Source organism: Pelodiscus sinensis, chromosome 20 (assembly GCF_052426305.1).
Source record: "Pelodiscus sinensis isolate ZL-2025 chromosome 20, ASM5242630v1, whole genome shotgun sequence".
Taxonomy (NCBI): domain Eukaryota; kingdom Metazoa; phylum Chordata; order Testudines; family Trionychidae; genus Pelodiscus; species Pelodiscus sinensis.
The window spans coordinates 11,929,784-11,951,175 of NC_143071.1; the positions used below are offsets into that span (position 1 = coordinate 11,929,784).

Genomic DNA, 21,392 nt, shown 5'->3' on the forward strand with positions numbered 1-21,392 from the left:
GACAGCTTGTGCTGGCCTTTAATAGTTGTGGATTGGTTTCAAGACTCAGAGTATGAGGTTCTCTCCCCTCCTGTACTCCCTGCTAGTGCTACCCATTAGAACTCTGCCTCCAGCTGTGCTGTGTCTGCTTCATTCTGGAATGCTTGTTCTGTTACAGGCCTGGCTTGCCCTGGGGCACTATGCTTGTCTGGGGGTGGCCTGGGGTTCTCCTACCCATTGAAGCCAGGTGTGGTGCAGAGCCCTGTCTTGATAGGGGCACTCAGCAGTGTGGGCTGATGATGGCATATGCCTTTCAACACCACATCGGTCCCACATGTACCGGGGCTGTGCTGTGAGTGCCACTGGGACGCAGTGGGACGGGATCCTTCCACACCCTGAAGTCATCCATGCCACAGAGCAGCCTTCAAGCTGTTCCACCGGCACATTGTCTCAGGACTACAGGAGTCTCCACAGTTTCCTGCCCCGGGCGCCCTGCCTGCTGGAGAAATGGCTGTTGGCGCTACATAGCGGTGGATCAGCAGGCTTTGCCTTCATCTCGTTTCCATGTACTGATCTGAGTGGCAGACCCTAAGGACAGAGTCCTGGCATCATGCTTCCCCCCTTTCTGTGCGCCAGTTCTGCCATGAGTGCCAGGGACCAGTGTGGGTGACTTCTTGAAGTCCTTTCCAGTCCTATGATTCTGTGTCCCAGCCTGGCTGCACTGCAGTAGCCATACCGGTCTCCCCACCCGGTCTCCCCACCTGGAGGGGAAACTGCAATACATGGTGCTAGCTGCCATATGGAAAAGGAGAAGCTACCGGTGTTTTGGAGAGTAAGCAATAGAGCCAATCACCCCTTTGGTCCGTCCCGCCCCCCCCACACACACTTTTTATACCTCTACACATGCATGCCCTCCTTGCTGTATTATTTATAATGTATCACCGGGTTTCTCCATAGATGCTGCTAAAATCTCATTGGATTTCAACACGGCTCACATCAAGGTGCAGTTATCCGAGAGAAACACAAAGATGTCAGTCTCTGAAATACCCCAGAAGTATAGCCCGCACCCGCAGCGCTTCACCTACTGCTCCCAAGTGCTTGGTTTCCAGTGCTTCAAGAGGGGCATTCACTACTGGGAAGTGGAACTGCAGCGTAACAACTTCTGCGGCATCGGCATCTGCTACGGCACCATGGACAGGCAAGGGCCAGACAGCCGCTTGGGCAGAAACAACAGCTCCTGGTGCATCGAGTGGTTCAATGCCAAAATTTCAGCCTGGCATAACGATGTTGAAAAATGCCTGCCCAACACCAAGGCCACCAAGATTGGGGTGCTGCTCAATTACGAGGGAGGGTTTGTCATTTTCTTGGGTATCGGCGAGAAACACAGCTTGATCTACAAATTCCGAGCACAGTTCACAGAAGCACTGTATCCTGCTTTCTGGGTGTTCTCCAGTGGTACTACACTTTCACTCTGCCAGCTGAAATAACAGGCAGTTGAGCGTGAATCTGTTTGCTCAGGGTATTCAAGTAGGCTCGATCCCTCTGTTTTTTGGCAGTTCACTACTGTAGTTCTTGCTCATTTAATTCACATATATTTGTGCTCGAGCTTGCTTGGATGGCTTTTTCTGGTAGCTTTCTGCTTATCCAAAACCACTTGCAATCTTGCAAGTAATGGAAAGTTGACTAGTTAGAATAGCAAGAGCTACAGTTGGTATTTAGTGCTCTGGGTTGACACCTATGCATCAAATGAGGTGGCTTTTGTTGCACGTGAATGTAAAGGAGAGAGAAATTCTTGATCTCTAAGAAGCTTTTGCCTGTGAATAATTCCAGTTTTACAATTAAAAAAATATAAAGACACTGGGGGCAGGCCAGGAATTCTATTTTTTTAAACCCACTAAATTGTATGGAGTAATTTAAGGCACGTGTTTTTTATAGCAACATTAATGAAGAAATCCCAAATACTCCAGGAGGCAACTGCTGACCTGTTCCTTTTTCTATAAAGAGAGACAAAGATTTTGCCACACAATGCATCAAATGACTCTTGGGTCAAGCAGCACCAACATTCTGTTTGTTTGGGCAGGAGGTTTAATTGTCTGTCATATGCAGTTTGGGGGCTGGTGTATCCTGTTCTTCCCGTCTGGATTCCTAAATGCTTTGGTTAGCAGTTCTGTGGGCAGATCTGACAGTGAGAATGCTCTGAGATTTTCCCCATCATCACTAGCTAGCAAAGGCAGCTCAGGCAAATGTCTTTGGGGAAAAAAAACCCTGCTGCTTCTTTTCAAAGAGAAATGATGACCATAAGACAACATCAAAAGGCTTTCACAGTTAAACCCGAGGGTCAGATCCACTTACCTCTGTTGTCAGTAGGGCTCGGATTCTGTCCTCTGTGTGTTTCATGACTAGCACCAAAACCTAGGCTTGGAGAGAGGAACAAGAGCTTTTTCAGAAAAAGAAAAATCCTGAACATCCTCTTCCCCCTTTTGTGCTCAATCCCATCATTAATTGTAGAAGTTGACTTTGGCTGTCCAATTTCCAGTTCAGGCAGTAGTCTATAGGCAAGAAACAGCCTTGCACTGTTATTGGGGGACCTTTAGAAATGGTTAAACCTATAGAATATGCTTCCTACATGTGATTAGTCTAACCCTGTTGCATATGGATGTGGGTTGAATTAAATCAATGCAGGACTCTTTAGCACTGAATGATAAAGTCAACATGTTGGAACAGAAGACCAGCTACTTCTAAAGGAGAGGAGCAAGCGATAGCCATGGCACCCAGAATGCCAAAGAATGACCATGATATAACTGAGAACCGTTTATCGATGCCAAGGGTCTTCAGGAAGCACCCTTGCCGATATTTCTTTGCTGGAGCTAGCGTTAAGAAGTGACACTGATTGATCATTGGTGAATCTGAATTGTCTTGAACAAAGCTTTGTTGGGACAACACAAATTCTGAACATCTGGGGAGTATTCAAGATCGGAACTGTGAGCAGCACCACCAGTGGCTCCTTCAGTGGAGATCAAGGTTGCTTTTCAACCCCACAATTAAAGAAAAATCCCCGTTTGAAGTTCACAGAATTTTAAAAATTAGATGCGTTTTTTGGAAGGTTATCGGAAGCTTCTATTTACTGCACCTCTTGTAATGAACCCTTCCGTCTCATGTAATGTGTCAGGGTGCTTTGCTTCTTCGCAGGAAGAAGCTCTGCAATGCTGCCTGACATCTTGAGGCGTTGCGGGGGGAAATGGCACGTCTAATGCTATTAGATAAGCTCAAAGGTTCTGCTCATTCATAGCAGGGTCATAGCAGCTTCTGTTCAGAAGTCTGGCATTCTTTGAATACCAAGTCTCTGCCACTTGACCTTGATAGTGGGAGCCCAGTTGTGGCTTCCAGAAGTCTGAAAACTGCCTTTAGTGCAAGATCGAAGCCTCATTCTGAGCGATATACCCTTTTTGGCATTGAATCTGCATGTGAGCTGGTGAATCTTCTAAACTAGCAACATGCTGGAGTACATGATAAAAGAATGTTTCCATCTTCAGGCATGAGAGTGCATGTTTTAGTCTCCTAATTGCATTGTTTTTACTTTACTTGCTATGACGTGGGTTTACTTTGGTACACGTCTAGCAAATACAATGCCTAAAAGGAGTCTGAGCATGTGGTCTAGGAGACCTTTGTTGTAGTCCTTAACTCTCTGAAATTGGAGAAACAACCAGGGGACACAGCTAAAGGTTGAAGACCTGAATCTCTTGTGCTGATAAATAGGCATTAAGAAGCTTTCCTTGCTAGATCCCTGTGCTCAGACCAGTTTATAAAGTTCTGGGAAGATGCCAAAATAAACTGACCAAATTTGTTGACATGTACAGATCTTCATCGTGGAACTTTGTATGCACGGTGAAATATAAGGCAAAAGCCACTGCAGACACAATAGGATTCAAGAGTGGGGAAGCAAGTACTCTGTGTCTTAGTGTCAGAATTTACAGGGGCTGAAATTTCTGGAGTGCTTTAGCAAAGCCAAGGTTTGCAGCAGTCCAGCCTTGGAAGTTCAACAGCATGCCAACTGTCAATGAATGTCAAAAATATAGTAATATTTCTTTGGTCAGATAGGGATTTAGTTAAAGACTTAGTATGACCTCAGCACTGCATCAAGTGTGACAGTTGGAATAGCTGTGGATTGGAAATAAGGAATGGGTCAGCTCATCTTTCCAAAACCACTTCAGCAGGAAAGCAATCTGGAATGCAGGACAAAAGCACTCGAATAGCTCAGAAAGGAGGAAGCACTCGAATGCTGAGCTGATCATATAGGAACGTGCTGATCACGCAGAACTCCTCAAAGAAAGGAACGTAGACAACATAACATGGCTGTGTCTGGACTGGCAAGTTTTTCCGCAAAATCATCTGCTTTTGCGGAAAAACTTTCCAGCTGTCTACACTGGTCTCTTGAATTTCCGGAAAAGCACTGACGATCTCATGTAAGATCGTCAGTGCTTTTCCGGAAATACTATGCTGCTCCCGTTTGGGCAAAAGTCTTTTTCCAAAAGACTTTTGCACAAAAGGGCCAGTGTAAACAGCACAGTACTGTTTTCCGCAAAAAAGCCCTGATCGCGAAAATGGCGATCGGGGCTTTTTTGCGGAAAACCGCGTCTAGATTGGCCACAGACGCTTTTCCACAAAAAGTGCTTTTGCGGAAAAGCATCCTGCCAATCTAGACGTGCTTTTGCGGAAATGCTTTTAACAGAAAACTTTTCCGTTAAAAGCATTTTCGGAAAATCATGCCGGTGTAGACATAGCCCATGAGTGTGAACTATGAGGAAGAAACCTGGACAAAGTTGGAAACCAACTAATAGAGCTTTCTGCTGATGTCCAATATGATTGCCCAGAAGAAAGATGCTCCGATGGGACAAAAGACCATGGACGTTGTATGGCCCATCAAGAACACACTCGGGAGAATCACTGGAAAGTGGATCTCATTGCTTTCTGTGTGCTGGGTTCTCCCATGTCCACGCTAAAGTGATCTCAGTCGAAATACTCAGGAGCTCTGGGGTCTTATTCCCCATAATGAATCCTGCTTATAGTAGAGCTTTGGATTTTTTCCTCTGTAAGAAATGGGCAACTTCTTAAAGAGACCTACTTTGTTTTCATTGTAGGTTCTCATTGGTGTCTCTCCCTTCTAGAGTCCTATTTGCTATTGGGACTTCTAGGACTCTTATGGGATCTGGGACCTTTTCCTTGGGTGAAATCCTGCACAGATTTCCGGTGCTCTGGGCTTTTACCCGCATAAGAGTTTCTTGGTTTTGCTTATGGTTTGAGGGGGGAGTGCATGCTCTCCAAGAAAGCGTCTTAATTAGTGTTCAGGTCTTTTGGATTCCCTTGCACATAATGAAACCTACCACATTTTCTGATGTGCTGGAATCATGTTCCCCACTGAAGAGTTTAAATGTTCCCTGTGGACAGTCCCTCGCAGAATGCTAAGGATCCAGGCATCCAAGCCTGACTGTCCACCTTGCAGTGCACCACAATCATAGAGCAGTCTGGGAGCAATCTTCTTGGAAAAAGTAGTGCTGTGCTGCCATACCTGACAGCCACGGGAGTCCAATTCTTGTAGTCCGTAATCTCTTAGCAATCCAAAGAAACCCATACCCTTCTCTTGCACCATGGCTTATCAGAACTGCACTTGGCTATCAGCTTTTTTTTTTAATCTCCAGTCTAGAATGACCTTCAAACTGAGGCTGAATTGTTCAGTTTTTATACCACAGTTTTTGAGGGTTGTTGCACTACTGTACGACATGGAATATGTGCCATGGGTTAGCAGGGATGGGCAAGCATACAGTTGTATTGGTAACTTGTATTTTCATTGTTCACGCGATTGAGATGTCAATACTGTTCTTAAAACAAATGAGAAACACTTAATTTGCAAGTAATTGTGGTGGTCACTTTTAAAGTTGCTTGATACACTTGGACTACGTTAGATGGAATAGCTGTAAAACAGTCAGTTAGATGTAGCATAATACAAATTTGATCAGTTGTTTTCAAATCGCTCTCAAGATGCTCCAGCTAACACCTCATATGGTAGGGTTTTTCTGTCTTCTAATAGTGGTATAAAAATTGTATCTTTGTCACCAGTTTCAATACTGAAGGTGCATACGTGTATCTGTAAGAAGGGTCCCTTTAAACTTAATGTTCCAGAAATTCAGTCTGGAAGAAAGGTGACCCAAAAATCCAGGAACTTTGGAGGGATATGAGAAAGGTGTAATATGCAAAAATGTAATTCAGAATGTTGGTTTGAATCAATTTTTTTAATGTGAAATTTATTAACACATCTTAAGAAAAGTATCTATAACAAGTTTTTTTGAATGCATCTTTGATTCAAGTCATCTGCAGTAACTAGGTGTAACGGGAGAGCCCGTCCTGCTCCCCGTCGTCTCTGCTTCCCCCCCTTCTACGTAGTCCCCCTCACCACTTGTGCTACCCCACTTCCCTCCTTCCTGTGCTGCGTGCCTCTCCTTCTGTGTTCCGTGCCTCCTTCCTCCGCTGTTCTCTCCCCCTCCTCCTTCGTTCCTTCCTCCCTCTCCGCTCCTTCCTCCTCCGTTCGCTCTCTGTCTCCCTCCTTCCTCCTCCTTGCTCCTCCGTCCTTCTCCCCTGTCTTCCCCTGTTCCCCTTTTTTAAAATCCCCCGCCGGCGTCCGGTCCTGGTGACGTAAGACGCCACGTCACCGGGCTCCTCCCCCGCCGTGCGTCCGGGTCTGGTGACGCCAGACGCCGCGTCACCAGGCTCCGCCCCCGCCTCACGTGGACGTCCTGACGTCGCCCCGCCCCCGCCGCGCCGCCCGTTATCCGGGCCGCGGCAGAGGAGCAGGCCCTGCAGGGTTGCCGCACTCCCTGGGTGGCGCCCAGGAGAGCCAGCGCGATCGCGGGCTGAGTGCGGGGCGGGCCGCCGGGTGGGGTGTGGGGGCGGCACGACCCGTCACACACCTCCCCCTCCAGGTTCGTCTGTTCCTCTCCTCGCGTCTCTGGGGTCTCTTCGGGTATTCTGGAAAAAAAGTCCGCATTCCCATGGTCTCTCCCTGCCCGGTGGCGCACTTTAAACCGGTAGGGCTGCAGCGCCAGGTACCACCTCTGGATGCGGGGGTTGGCGTCCATCATAGCCTGGAGCCACCGGAGAGGTGCGTGGTCGGTCACCACCGTGAACGTACTGCCTAGGAGATAATATCGTAACATGTCAACGGCCCACTTGACCGCCAAGGCCTCCTTTTCTATTGTTGAATACTGCTGCTCCCGCGGGAGCAGCTTGCGGCTCACGTATACTATAGGATGTTCTTCCTCTCCCTCGCCCTGGGACAATACCACACCGAGCCCGCGCTCGGAGGCGTCCGTTTGCAAAGTAAATGGGCGAGAAAAGTCGGGCTGTGCCAGCACGGGGGCTTGGGTCAGCCATTGCTTTAGGGTCTCAAAGGCCTGGGCACACTCGGGGTCCCACCGCACCCTCTTAGGAGCCGCGTTCCTGGTTAGATCCGTCAGCGGGGCCGCCACGGTCGCAAAATCGGGCACGAAACGCCTATAATAACTGGCGAGTCCCAAAAACTGTCGGACCTGGCGCTTCGTGCTCGGGGGGGATAGTTTCGTAGCGCCTCCATTTTCCCGATTTGGGGCCGTATCTGCCCTCTTCCCACCGTGTACCCCAAGTACGACACCTCCCGTTGGCCAAACTGACACTTCACGGGGTTAGCGGTGAGCCCAGCTTCCTGAAGGGAGGATAATACCGCCTCTATTTGCTGTAGGTGTTCGGCCCATGTAGCGCTAAAGATGATTATATCGTCGATATAAGCCGCCGCGTACGTCCCGTGGGGCCGGAGCACTAGGTCCATTAGCCTCTGAAATGTGGCGGCGGTGCCATGGAGGCCGAAGGGCATCCGCTTGAATTGATACAGGCCGAACGGCGTGGAGAATGCGGTCTTCTCGCGGGCCTCCTCCGTCAGCGGGATTTGCCAATACCCTTTCGACAGGTCGATAGTGGATAAGTATTGGGCGTTCCCCAATCGCTCCAGCAGTTTGTCTATCCTCGGCATTGGGTAGGCATCGAACACAGACACTGCGTTGACCTTCCTGAAATCGATGCAGAACCGGGTGGTGCCATCCTTCTTAGGAACCAGTACGATGGGACTTCTCCACGCGCTGCGGGATTCTTCGATCACCCCCCACCGCAGCATTTTGTCCACCTCGTCGTGTACCGTCCCCCACAGTTTCCTGGGCAGCGGCCTGACCGGCTCTCTCACGGGGCGGCCGGGTGCGGTCACGATCGGGTGATGAATCAAGTCGGTCCGTCCTGGTATCTCCGTCAGGACCTGCGAGAACCTCCCCAAGGTTTCCTGTAGCCCCCTGCTCTCCCCTGGTGTGAGGTCCGGGCTCAGGCGAGGCCGGGCGGCTACTTCTTCTCCCCTTGATTCTGAGACCCACCCCGCCAGGGCTTCCCGGGACCGCCATGCTTTAAGCAGGTTGACGTGATAAATATTGGTTGCCTTCCGCTTCCCGGGCATCCTGATCTCATAGTTCACGTCCTCGACCCTCCTGACCACCTCGAAGGGGCCCTGCCAACTAGCTAGCAGTTTGGAGGACTGCTCGGGCAACAGGAGGAGGACCCTATCCCCGGGCTGGAAGGTGCGCAGCCGGGCGCTCTGGTTATAGTGGCGGGCCTGCTTCCCCTGTGCCTCCTCCAGATTACGCTTGGCGAACTCACCCACCCGACGTAGCCTTTCCCTGAGCCTCAGGATATACTGCACTGTGCCTTGCACTCGGGTCTCCTGCGCCTCCCAAGCCTCTCTCACTATATCTAGGATCCCTCTGGGCTGCCTACCATACAGGAGCTTGAACGGGGAGAACCCCGTGGAGGCTTGGGGTACTTCCCTTACTGCAAACAGGAGTGCCGGCAGGGCTCGGTCCCATTCTTTAGGCTCCTCTTCCACGAATTTCCGGAGCATCCCCTTGAGCGTCCGATTAAATCGCTCCACGAGCCCGTCGGTTTGTGGATGGTAGACCGATGTCCTCAAGGTTTTTACCCTCAGCAGGCGGCACAGTTCCTTCATAAGCGCCGAGGTGAAATTCGTCCCTTGGTCGGTGAGGATTTCTCCGGGTATGCCTACTCGTGAGAAGATTTTAATCAGTTCGTTCGCGAGCGTGGGGGCGGTTGCGTTCCGGAGTGGTACTGCCTCGGGGTATCGGGTCGCGTAGTCTACTACCACGAGGATATACTGGTACCGGTTCTTTGTCCGCTCCAATGGCCCTACCAGGTCCATAGCGATCCTCTGGAATGGGACATCTATTACCGGCATCGCCACTAGCGGGGCCTTGGCCACCCTTCCTGGTCCCATCTTCTGGCATTCCGGGCAAGATTCACAAAAGTCTTTAGCCACCCGGTATATGCCAGGCCAGTAGAATCGCTGCAAGAGACGCTGCACCGTTTTCTCATACCCCAGGTGCCCGCCCCAGGGGTTGCTGTGAGCCAGGTCCAACAGTCGCCTGTGATGTAGCTTTGGTACGACCAGCTGCGTGACCACCTCCCCGTCCTCCCGTCCCTCAGTGATCCTATATAGGCGGTCGTCCTGGATCTCAAAGCGTGGGTAGGTCCTTTCTCCTTCCGCCCCTGTGGTCGCATTCCCCCATGCTTGCTGCAGGAGGGGGTCCTCCCTCTGTTCCCGGACGAAGTCAGGGGACCACTCCCCCTCCATGCCAGTCGGGCCCTCCCCGGCCCTGGCTCCCGTCCCCCTCATTGGGGCCTCTGCGTCCTCTGTGGCCAAGGCGGCTTGGTCCCCCTGCCACTCCCGGAGGGCCTGCCCGAACCCGCTCCAGTCTCTTCCGAGGAGCACGGGGTATATTAGTCCCGGTACAAGGGCGACATAGGCCCTCCCTTCCGAACCCCCATCCTTTAAGCGCACCCAGGCAGTGGGGTATGGCTCGACTCGCCCGTGTACGCATTGGACGAACACGGGGGGTCCCCGGGGCTCCCTGGGGGAAACTAGGTCAGCTCGGACCAGAGTCTGGCCGCAACCTGAGTCCACGAGGGCGGTGACTACCTGGCCCTCAACTTCCACCTGACGCAGTATCTTTCCCGCAGCCTGGGGTCCCGACCTGTTCTGCCCCACCATTACCTGCGTAAAGGAGCAGTCCATCAGCGGGCAGTCCCGTTTGAAATGTCCTTCTTGGCTGCATTGGTAGCACGCTCCCCCGGGGCCCCGTGCTGGGGGGGGATTGGTCTTTCGATCCTCCAGGGCGGCCGGGCGGGAGGTTGGCTCTTCCCTCGCGGGTCGGCTCCACACCGGCGCTAGGCGTCTGCCCCCAACGCGGCCGGGGCTGAGGGGGGCGGCCGGGCCCCTTGCCTCCCCTTGCCGGGGTGGGGGTCTGGTCTCTCTCGATGCCCCGCCGGAGTGTTCCCCCCGTGACCCGACTCCTTCCCTGCCTCCCTCGGCTGACATATAGTCCTCCATAAGGGTCACCGCGTCGGCTAAAGACGTAGGGTGGTGCCGTTTCACCCACCGCTGTCCTTCCCCCGGAAGGATGTGTAGGAACTGCTCCAAAACCACCTGCTCCGCTACCTGGGGCCCTGACCGCTGCTCGGGCTCTAGCCAACGCCAACCTGCCTCTCTTAGCCGCTGCGCCACGGCTCGCGGGCGGGCCCCCGGGGCGTATTTTTCCTGCCGGAACCGCTGTCTATAGGTCTCTGGGGTGACCCCTAGCTGGTCCAGGATTGCCTCTTTTACTTTATAATAATGTAGGGCGTCTCGCGGGTCTAGACTCCGATAGGCCAGCTGAGCTGGGCCCGTGAGGTACGGAGCTAGCAGCGTAGCCCAATGTTGCTCTGGCCACCGGGCGGCTGTGGCTACCCTCTCGAAAGTGACCAAAAAGGCCTCGGGGTCATTGGCAGGGCTCATTTTAGTCAGTCTTACGGGGAGCTGAGCTAGGGCCCCGCCTTCCGCCCCTCCCCCCACGACCGCTGGGGCTGGCCCCCGGCCCGCATTTTCCCACTGTCTCACCCAGTGGTCCTGTTGCGCCCGGAACTGCTCAGTCACGTCACGCAGTAGTTGGGCCTGCTGTTCCCAATGCTGTGTGGCCAGCTGCTGAAGGAGGGCCGTCTGCTGCTGTTGCTGCTGATGTTGGTTGTCTGTCAGCCATTTGAACACGTCGGCTGCGTCCATGGTTCCGCGTTGCGCCCAGTCGCAGCTTTGCTGGGCTGCTCGTCCTGGTACCGTCACCTCTTCCACCCGTGGTGTTTTTTTTTTTTTTTGTGAGTTGTTGTTGGGGTTGCTGTTGGGGTTCTGTGATTTTAGCTAGAGTTCAGGTGCCCACATTCTCCACCACGTGTAACGGGAGAGCCCGTCCTGCTCCCCGTCGTCTCTGCTTCCCCCCCTTCTACGTAGTCCCCCTCACCACTTGTGCTACCCCACTTCCCTCCTTCCTGTGCTGCGTGCCTCTCCTTCTGTGTTCCGTGCCTCCTTCCTCCGCTGTTCTCTCCCCCTCCTCCTTCGTTCCTTCCTCCCTCTCCGCTCCTTCCTCCTCCGTTCGCTCTCTGTCTCCCTCCTTCCTCCTCCTTGCTCCTCCGTCCTTCTCCCCTGTCTTCCCCTGTTCCCCTTTTTTAAAATCCCCCGCCGGCGTCCGGTCCTGGTGACGTAAGACGCCACGTCACCGGGCTCCTCCCCCGCCGTGCGTCCGGGTCTGGTGACGCCAGACGCCGCGTCACCAGGCTCCGCCCCCGCCTCACGTGGACGTCCTGACGTCGCCCCGCCCCCGCCGCGCCGCCCGTTATCCGGGCCGCGGCAGAGGAGCAGGCCCTGCAGGGTTGCCGCACTCCCTGGGTGGCGCCCAGGAGAGCCAGCGCGATCGCGGGCTGAGTGCGGGGCGGGCCGCCGGGTGGGGTGTGGGGGCGGCGTGACCCGTCACACTAGGATAGTTCTGTGAGGCAGTTAATATTTATTGGGCTCTCGCTTTTAACTCTCAGTGTATTAATGCAAAAAGGGACATGACATTCTGTCCCACCAAGGAAACCTTTTGCCATGTGGCTGGCATGTCTTGGTGGTTGCTGTGACTAACGATGTCAGTGATGATCGTTTATTGATTCTGCGGCTGAGGTGAAAGCCTTGTGAACTCAATAAAGTTTGATTTGTTATGAAATAAAGACTTGTTTTGTGATTTTTAAAATGAAGGGGCCTTGTTCTCTCAAAATAAATACTATTTGGGGTGTTTAATAGCTCATGATGTGATTGGAGTGTTTTGGGGGGAAAGAGACCAATTGTGCCATACCGATTTTTGTATATAGTACCTTTCATTTTAAACAGTACTCACGCACTTCACAAACTGTGTACCTGAGGTCATTTTTCATCTGTCATTCAAATGCATCCATCTGTCAGCTGGAACACTAACTTCTAAACAGCAGTATAGCTTTATAGTTGAGGGGAAATAGGTGTAGAAGAATACCGCACCCAGCAGAAGCGGCAGACCGAATTCAATGAAAACAAAAAGCAGCAATTGAAGGACAGAGGAGAGAGTACAGCCACTTGCCTCTTCTGTAAAAATGCACCAGGGATTTTCTTTCTATAGGTATTGCCTAAAACAATGGTGGGCAACTTGTGGCCCCTTGGGGGTCTGTGTGTGGTCCATGACACATTTTTCTTATGCGAAGGGTTGCCAGATTCCACTGGTTTCCATCCACGTATGGCTTTTTCCTACCTGTTTTACTTAAAGCAGAGCTACTCAACTTAGGAAGCCCCGAGGGCCACAATGCTATTCACAACACATGGTGAGGGCCGCAACTTAAGTGTGGTTGCAAATATATGCAAATACCTTTTCACACTGATGGGCATGAATACAAAGATTAAGGCAAGACTACACAACACACAGGCCCCATTTAAGTCCGTTCTGCTGATATTAATAAAATGCAACATTTACCCAATTTCCACACATAGGACAGCACTTTTAATGCGCAATAACAGTCCAGGAATTTAACTACTAAAATGCATCTCAACAGAAGACCATTATATTGACGGCTTTTTTGTTTTGGCTTCACAATTTTAACAAATCAAACAAAAGCTGCCAATACAGTCCTGGAATTTACTGGAGTAGAAGTACAATCAATGTGAAGATTGTGTCTGCAAACTTTTCATCAGCTGTTTCACATCAGGCTTGTGTTTGTTCCGTTGTAGCAACACAGAGACTGTCAGTCAGATGCCCACAAGACTAAGCAGCCAGTACTTCCCACAATGTACCAGCGCTCTAGGCACCTCCTGGGAGCTAGAAACACTGATAGCCGGTGCCCATCTGTTCCAGCCTGCCCGTCCACTTGCATTTTTCAATGCCCACCCTACCTAGGAGACGCCTTGCTGTTGTGGAGCGTGTTCCCAGTGGAGGCCATGTTCAGAGGATCCCACCCACGGGCTGCGTGTTGAGCCCTGCGTAAACCCAAACTGCACCACGGGCCGCATGCAGGCTGCGGGCCACATGTTAAATAGCCCTGCCTTAAAGTAAGGGCATGTGGAGTGAGGTGTGTGACTGCCCACAACGTTGGAAGAGCCACATGCTCCCTCTGCAACCAATCAGATCGCAAATTCTATGTATGGAAGTGCCGTTTGCAAAACTACCCTATCCTAGGAGTCTGTCTTGGTTATGACAGCCTTGTGGCCCACTGAGATGGAGGGCTACTGATGCCCACTCACTGGCCTAAAAAATGGCTGCCCCAGCAGCAGCCCGTAACTATTGTATTTTAATACTTCGGTCACAAAAAACCCCAGACACCTTGACTGAGCTGGAACACCTTTGTTAGGCAGGCACTTGACATGCAAAAGTCGATATAAGTGAATGCGAAAAATCCAGACAGAACTAAGCGAACGTGGCACTTGGATGATCCCTGAGAGCACCACCCTGTGATGAGCATACTTAAGTGATCTGGATCGCTGTCCCTCACTTGCTTTTCCTTTCCAGCCTCGCACGACCCCCTGGGGTGACCTTGGGAGAGGGGGTGAAAGATGAGGATGGAAAGAGATTTCTTCCCTCACTGCCACCTTGCGTAAAAAGAAGACAATGGAGAAGTGAGTCGCTGTATTGTTTAAAAACTATAGTCCCCTTAATTTCCCTTTTCACACCCCTCCGCCCAAATTCTATTATCATTAGAAGGTGCTCAGATAGTATAGTAGTACGTGGAGCAATGCGACTGACAGCTGTCGTGTGTGCTTTGTTTTCTCCACTGTGGGAGAACTGAGGGGTGCAGTGGAGAGTTTTTGCCTTAAGGGCTATACTGTGGGGCTACGTCTACACTGGCATGATTTTCCGGAAATGCTTTTAACGGAAAAGGTTTTCCGTTAAAAGTATTTCTGGAAAAGCACATCTAGATTGGCAGGATGCTTTTCCGGAAAAGTGTCCGTGGCCAATCTAGATGCGCTTTTCTGCAAAAAAAAGCCCCGATCGTCATTTTAGCGATCGGGGCTTTTTTGCGGAAAACACTACTGTGCTGTCTACACTGGCCCTTTTCCGGAACAGTTTTCCTGAAAAAGACTTTTGCCCAAACGGGAGCAGCATAGTTTTTCCGGAAAAGCACTGATGATTTTACATTAGATCGTCAGTGCTTTTCCGGAAATTCAAGCGGCCAGTGTAGACAGCTGGCAAGTTTTTCCGGAAAAGCGGCTGATTTTCCGGAATAACTTGCCAGTGTAGACACAGCGTGGGTGTGCCCTTGCTCACTCAGCTCTAAGTGCATCTCCCACTTGAAGGCAGTGAGGCTCGTCTTGGTCCTTGATTTCTGGTGGGGTTTGTGGCCACACAAGCTTCTTCAGGTGTGCCTCTCTTTCCCCAACCTTGTGGGTCAGTCATGGTGTTACTGTTTCAATCACCCTGGTATCCATCCGTTCTGCACGAAAGTCGTTGATGCCTGTAGGAAGGGATGTGTTATAAGTCCTCCCATTCCCTGCTCTTAAGTTGTGCAAAAAACCCCAAACAACCCAATTTGCGCAAATGGAAGTCAGCCGCAGGAAAAAAATTCCCCTCTTTAGATTATTTCGCTATAAGTCCAAGTTTTTTGGAAAGTATCTCGGATTTATAGCGAGGACGGCCTGTAACATGTTCTGGGCAGTATGTTGGCTTTGTTTTATGGCGCATCCTGGGGGACAAGGATTTAATGCTCTCCTCATTTATGGAGGCCATTTCCGTGTGGTTATGCCCATGACTGAAAAGGCCAGGGGCTGGGCAGTGCTTCAAAAGGGAGACAAACGCATATTTTGAACCAGCATGACTAAGGACTGCAACACTGGGCCTATGGGCCATAGAGCAACATGGAGAGTTTTGTGAAGGGATCGTTACCCATGTGCATGTAATTTTGGGGCTGAGAGGATCGTATGAAATTCTAGGGCTTGATTCCCATCTCTCAAATGCCAATTTCATGCCACTGCTTCCAGTGAAGTTTCTCCTGATTAACCTTAATACAGTAAACTTCCGATAATCCGGCACCTTCGGCACCCCCTGGGTCCTAGATTATCAGATATGCCGGACTATCAGAAGGGGGGGCTATGAGGGGTCTGGAGTGCGGTGGGAGGGGATGCCACCCCAGATCCCTCATAGCCCCCCTTACGATAGTCCGGCTCTGCCCCAGGAGTCCCTGATTCAGCCGCTGCTGGTCAGTTTCAGCAGCAGCTGAATCGGGGATGCCTGCAATAAAGCAGCTGGGGTACTGCAGGGTTGGTCCCGCAGCACCAAGGGGCGGCGCTACAGCACCAACCCAGCAGCACTCCAGCTGCTCTTGGAGACCCCTGGGGCAGAGCAGCTGGAGTGCTGCCGGGTTGGTCCCGCAGCACCACCCCTCGGCGCTGCGGGACCAACCCGACAGCACCCCAGCTGCTCTGCCCCGGGGTCCCCAAGTCAGCCGCTGCTGAAACAGCTCAGCGGCTGATTCCAGGAAGCCTCAGGCAGAGCAGCTCTGCCCCGTCCTTTGGCGCTGTGGGACCAACCCGGCAGCACTCCAGCTGCTCTTCCCCAGGTGTCCCCAAGAGCAGCTGGGGTGCTGCCGGGTTGGTCCCGCAGCCCCGAGGGGCAGCGCTACCAGACCAACCCGGCAGCACCCCAGCTGCTCTGCTCCCAGCTTCCCCGATTCAGCTGCTGGTCAGTTTCAGCAGCAGCTGAATGGGGGAAGCCTGTCCAGCTGCCCCAGCACTTCCGGGTTCCTGATGGTGCCGGACCATCAGGAGTCCCGGAGCATTGGATGCCGGACTAATGGAGTTTTACTGTATTAGTGTAAGAGTCAGATTGCAAAGGAGAGCCTGTGGAAGTTTTCTGAAACTACTTCTCAAATGGTTGGCTTCCAAATGTTTGCTCCCCTCCTAATAAGAAATAATTTTAGCCTTTTTACGTGGTGCCACATTCCCCTTCTCTCCACCGCCCTTCAACGGAGGGGCTGCAACTTCTCGAATAATATGTCAGTTAAAAACATGTCCCGGTGTGCCTATTGTTTGGCTCCCATTCAAAGGCCGTGTCATTTAGACTTTCATTGGCAGCTATTTTGTCCCACTAAGAAGTTCAAGACAGCAATTTGTGAATCTTGCTCAGCCAAGTAGAACTGTGAAAAAAGGAGTTATTTTAAAAGTCAATTAATTGTGCTCTATCGGAGCCCTCCTCATTCACCGTTTTTTTTTTTTCCAAGCCTTGTCCCTGGCTCACATCTGTCAGCCCTGTGTTTCCCAGGCTGCTATCAGATGCCGTTACATTGTAAATAATGGCTTTATTCAGGCCCTTTATGGGACTCTGTGTGGTGGACACATTTGTATGTCATTTTACGGTGTAACAATTCCATTTACATAAAATATAGGCAATTATGGGAGCCAGGCCAAAGCACTGGGAGAGGGAGGGTGGAGCCACCATTTAAAATAATAAAAGCAAATTGAAAAGAGGCAGATAATTTAGGTGAAGATGCCAACGTGAGCGAGTCTTGATCCCGAAATGATTCACCAGACATTGAGGAACAGACTTGCTTGGTGGTGTGTGTGCACGTGCATGAAACACTTAATTTTTGCCTGTGGATTAAAAGAGTTTGTATTTTTAAATAACGTACTGAGCACTAAAACATCAAATGACTTTAATGAAGTATGAGAGAGAGAGAGAGATCACACAAACTACGACCATATTTCAGCAGTGAGTTGTAACTAGCTTGGCAGTATTACTTCTGCTGGGCTTGCAAACCTAGATTTGTCCTTGTAATTGCAATGGGATGACTTGCATGAAGCCCTGTATATGGAAAGTAAGAACAGAAAACGTTTGCTGGGTTATCCTGACAGCACTGAATAGACAGAAAATGACTGGAACTTGTAGAATTTGGGATGGTATGGTACAGCTCCTGAAACATATTCTTCCCCCTTCCTGTATCCTTGTGACAATACATCACTGTCATATCATACTGAAATACAGGCATTTTAGCTGTCAATCTACAGGGAGGATATGTAACTTTTTTAGACAAACAGGTGAGTGCCATACCATTTTCCTGCTAATGTTTTCCATCCATGGGCGGATTATGTGCTCTGAAGCATGTACGAATGTGCACCCCAATAGGAACACAAAACCTAGCTGGGAGCGCTCTACTAATCAGCTGGGCAGCACTTGAATTTCTCCTGAGCGGCCGCACAGATTACAGGGAACACTGGTGCCGTATTCAGGTTGCCTGGGGGCTATCATAAGATTTTTTTTTGGTGAAGTCTTATGTGATGATAAAGCAGCATAGGTATTCCAATAGGATCAAACTGATTCCATCTTAAAAGTCTCGTTCATAACCTTTTGTAGGATGCATTGATGTATGTGGTGCGGTTTTTTTTTAAACAAGATACAAAATTATTAAACCTCTTTTATATATTTTGATATTAAGACCCTCACTATAGTATTTTCAACACATTTTTTTCCTTAGAAAGTTTTGAATGCTGAGTCAGCATTGTTTACTTGGTCCAGCATCAATCCGGTATGAGGATAAAAGTCCTTTCCTCCCTAATTAAAAAAAGATATAACCCTTCTGAGGAGGAGGTTACCCCTCCCTAGGGGGAGAGACCCTTACTTGGGAGGAGGCTACCCTTGTCAGGGGGAAACTACCCTTACCAACAGAGCAGAAATTTCTTGGGGCTTCTCACTCCACCCCATACGGGGGGAGGCGCCCTCTGCATTCTGCCTGACAATCCAAGCCCATTGCTGATTCTCACCACAAGGAGATGAGGGTAGAACTTGCCAGCCAGAGGTTTTTCCTCTAGGAGGAGGCTCTGTCAGCTTAATGTCGAGCCTTAATTGGAGTGTGCCCGAGACTCAGGTCTTGGCAGAGAGTGGCCCATGTGCCAGGAGTCACACCCTTCTCCACCTCACTGATGACTCAATTCACCATCAGCCCTCAGGTATAAAAACCATCTGAGCTCAACAGATGATCAGGGTCCAGGGACCCATAAATGGCCTTAAGAGTGTCAAAATGGGTGTTACAGTTGCTATGCAAGTAGTGCGGTTATTCTTTCCCAGAGCTGAGAGACAGGGTATGTCTACACTAGCCCCTGGTTCGAACTATGGTGGCTAATGTAGGCATTGGAACTTGCAAATGAAGCCTGGGATTTAAATATCCTGGGCTTCATTTGCATGTTCCTGGGCGGACACCATTTTTAAATCCCCTTAGTTCGAACTGACTGCCCGCGGCTACACGCGGCAGTCAGAAGTTAATCCAAACTAAATCTTAGTTCAGATTAACTGTTACACCTCATTGCAGGAGGAATAACAGTTAATCCGAACTAAGGACTTAGTTCGGATTAACTTCTGACTGCCGCGTGTAGCCGCGGGCAGTCAGTTCGAACTAAGGGGATTTAAAAATGGCGTCCGCCCGGGAACATGCAAATGAAGCCCGGGATATTTAAATCCCAGGCTTCATTTGAAAGTTCGAATGCCTACATTAGCCACCCTAGTTCGAAGTAGGGGGCTAGTGTAAACATACCCACATTGACAACCTTGAGCTCTGGTCTGAAGACTGCTGGAGCTTATTAAGTGGTTTGCTTTAAAAAGAAAAATCAAGTGCAGAAAGTGGGAGTTACTCAGACGTATGGCAAAACAAGTAAACTCGTATTTCTGTAATTGATCACAATCACCTGCACACAAAATGTTAAAAGTCGGCTGTGTTTCAGGAACGTGCGTGAAAAGGTCTGTCTGGCACGAGAAAAAGCCCCATTGCTCGCTGAAGGGGCCAAATTTCACACTGTTGTAAGCAGGCATAAATCCTGTGAGGTCAGCAAGCTGATCTTGGCCCTAGAGTCTATTCATGAGCTTGTTACTTGATGGTGTTGGTCCAGTCATTCAAAAAGTCATTACCAATTCTCAAGGCTGTGTTTGTCTCTTTAATGAATCAACGGAGATGTTCTGTTCCTCTTTTTTGAGTCTGGATCTACAGAGCAGCTCTCATGTCCTGGAAGGAACAATCCATGTAGCTGCATAAAGATTTTTGCTGCTTTATGAAATGTTACAAATCAGACAATTTACAGAGACAGCGTCCCTCCTTTCTTGGAACAGACTGATTTGCAATTGTAGGGAGGAAAAGGCAGAACACACTTTGTGAGTAAACCAAAATCCACTGGTTTAAATGTAGAAAGTCTTTGTTTTCCAAGCTTTGGCGGAGTAGCCGAGTTAGTGTGCAACAGGAAAAACTTTAAAAACAACGACTAGTCTGGTAGTACTTTAAAGACTAACAAAATATGTAGATGATATCATGAGCTTTCGTGATCTGAAGAAGTGGGCTGTGCCCTCGAAAGCTCATGATGCCATCTACATGTTTTGTTAGTTTTTAAAGTGCTACCAGACCATTTGTTGTTTTTGTTTTCACAGGCAGTGGTGGGAATGACTTAGTTATAGCGGAGCTGTGCAAGGTCACAAGACCCGCTTCTGCCAATGTGACTGATTTTGAGGGCTTCCATTTTTGGGTATCTGACTGGAGATGCCTTAAGTCAGGAGTGAGCAAAAATTTTTGCAGGAGAGACCACTTAATGAATTTTGGTACACAGTCATGAGCCGGCTCACCTTGCCCCAGAAGGGGCGGGGTCTGAGATGGAAGGGGCGGAGCTAGGGACTAGTCTCCCCCAGAGTTGTCTGGGGTTGGAGGCTTTGAATTAAAAACACAGCAAAGGGCTCAGGGCTCCTAGCCCTGCCGCTACTGCGTTGCCTGCTGTGTGAGCCGTCCCCTAGAAATTGGATGGCACGGGCAACAGGATGTAAATAGAAAGTGGGCAGATGCAGTCCGCGGGCTAGATCAAAGTGTTAGCTGGTTGGATCTTGCCCAGCCCTGCCTGAAGTCCTCTGAAACGAAGGTCCTTGAGTATGTTGCAAAGTGGGTGCATAAACTCATGAATCACTCGGGAAACTTCAGGTCCAAGTGACTTTTGTCCCTCCCCAATATGAATGTGCTATTCCATTGTGTATGCATCAGGGTAGCCTGAAGGCTGAAAACCGATATTTATTTGTTGCCAGTGATTGGAACACTTGCGATTTGAAAAGCTCTCCGTGGAGTGCCTAAGTATCTGTATTTGGGGAGAGCTTTACTGGCAGGCACTGGGGTCCGATTCCCCACCTGTCTCACACTTGGAAAAAGGAGGCGGATAAAATGCTAATGGAGTCCGTGGCATGTTACTCACCCTGCACAGGTGTAAATGGCTATGCAAGGGGCAAGAGGATGACAAATCAGGCCTGTTTCTCCCATATCCCAAACCCAAGCGATCTGTCTTGAGGCGCTGGCAGGGAAACAGGCAACCACTGAGCATCCATCTGCCATGACCCTCTCCTGTCCTGGCCCTCTCTGCCTCCCCAGTCACCTACAGGGCGTGTGAGGCTTGCACTGGTAGCACTTGTGCCTTTATGTTTCCTCATTTCTACTGCTACAATTACTGCAGAGGGCCCAGTTCTTCAAGAAGCTGTGCGCATCATCCCACCAGAGACATCAAGCAGTTGCACGTCACCTTGCAGAATTGGGCCCTTTTCAGTGGAAGAACAAGCACAGCTGCCACCATGTTGTTTCAAAGGAAGAGTTTTGAAGCTACCACTGCCCTTCCTTTGGGGAGATCTTCTGTGGGGATCAGACACTTGGCTGCTTGGGGCGCAGACTTTTCGGACTATTATAGATGCTTATTTCAAACTTGTACCCTCTTTGTTTTTAGGTGGGGGAGGGGGGATTTCTCTCACAGGCTGTGTCCAGACTCAGGGGTTTTTTCGGAAAAAGTAGCCTTTTTCCGAAAAAACTTCACCTGCGTCTAGACTGCAGCCGCGTTCTTTCGAAATTAAATTGAAAGAACGCGGCTTTTCTTTCGACGGCGGTAAACCTCATTTCACGAGGAAGAACGCCTTCTTTCGAAAGTGCTCTTTCGAAAGAAGGCGTTCTTGAATGTAAATAGGGCTTCTTCGAAAGAG

The 21,392-nt window shown here is 50.3% G+C and overlaps 1 protein-coding gene across 3 annotated transcripts in view; it reads left to right on the forward strand.

The window, feature by feature from the left end:
• TRIM25 (tripartite motif containing 25) overlaps positions 1 to 12,159 on the forward strand; it is a 30,224-nt gene extending 18,065 nt beyond the window's left edge. For all 3 annotated transcript variants that reach the window (XM_089771829.1, XM_089771830.1, XM_089771831.1), the window contains 2 exons: positions 937 to 6,358; positions 11,903 to 12,159. In XM_089771829.1, the coding sequence (XP_089627955.1) occupies positions 937 to 1,466 (530 nt within the window). In that variant the 3' untranslated portion in view covers positions 1,467 to 6,358; positions 11,903 to 12,159. The remainder of the gene's footprint in view (positions 1 to 936; positions 6,359 to 11,902) is intronic.
• The last annotated feature ends 9,233 nt before the right edge of the window (positions 12,160 to 21,392 follow it).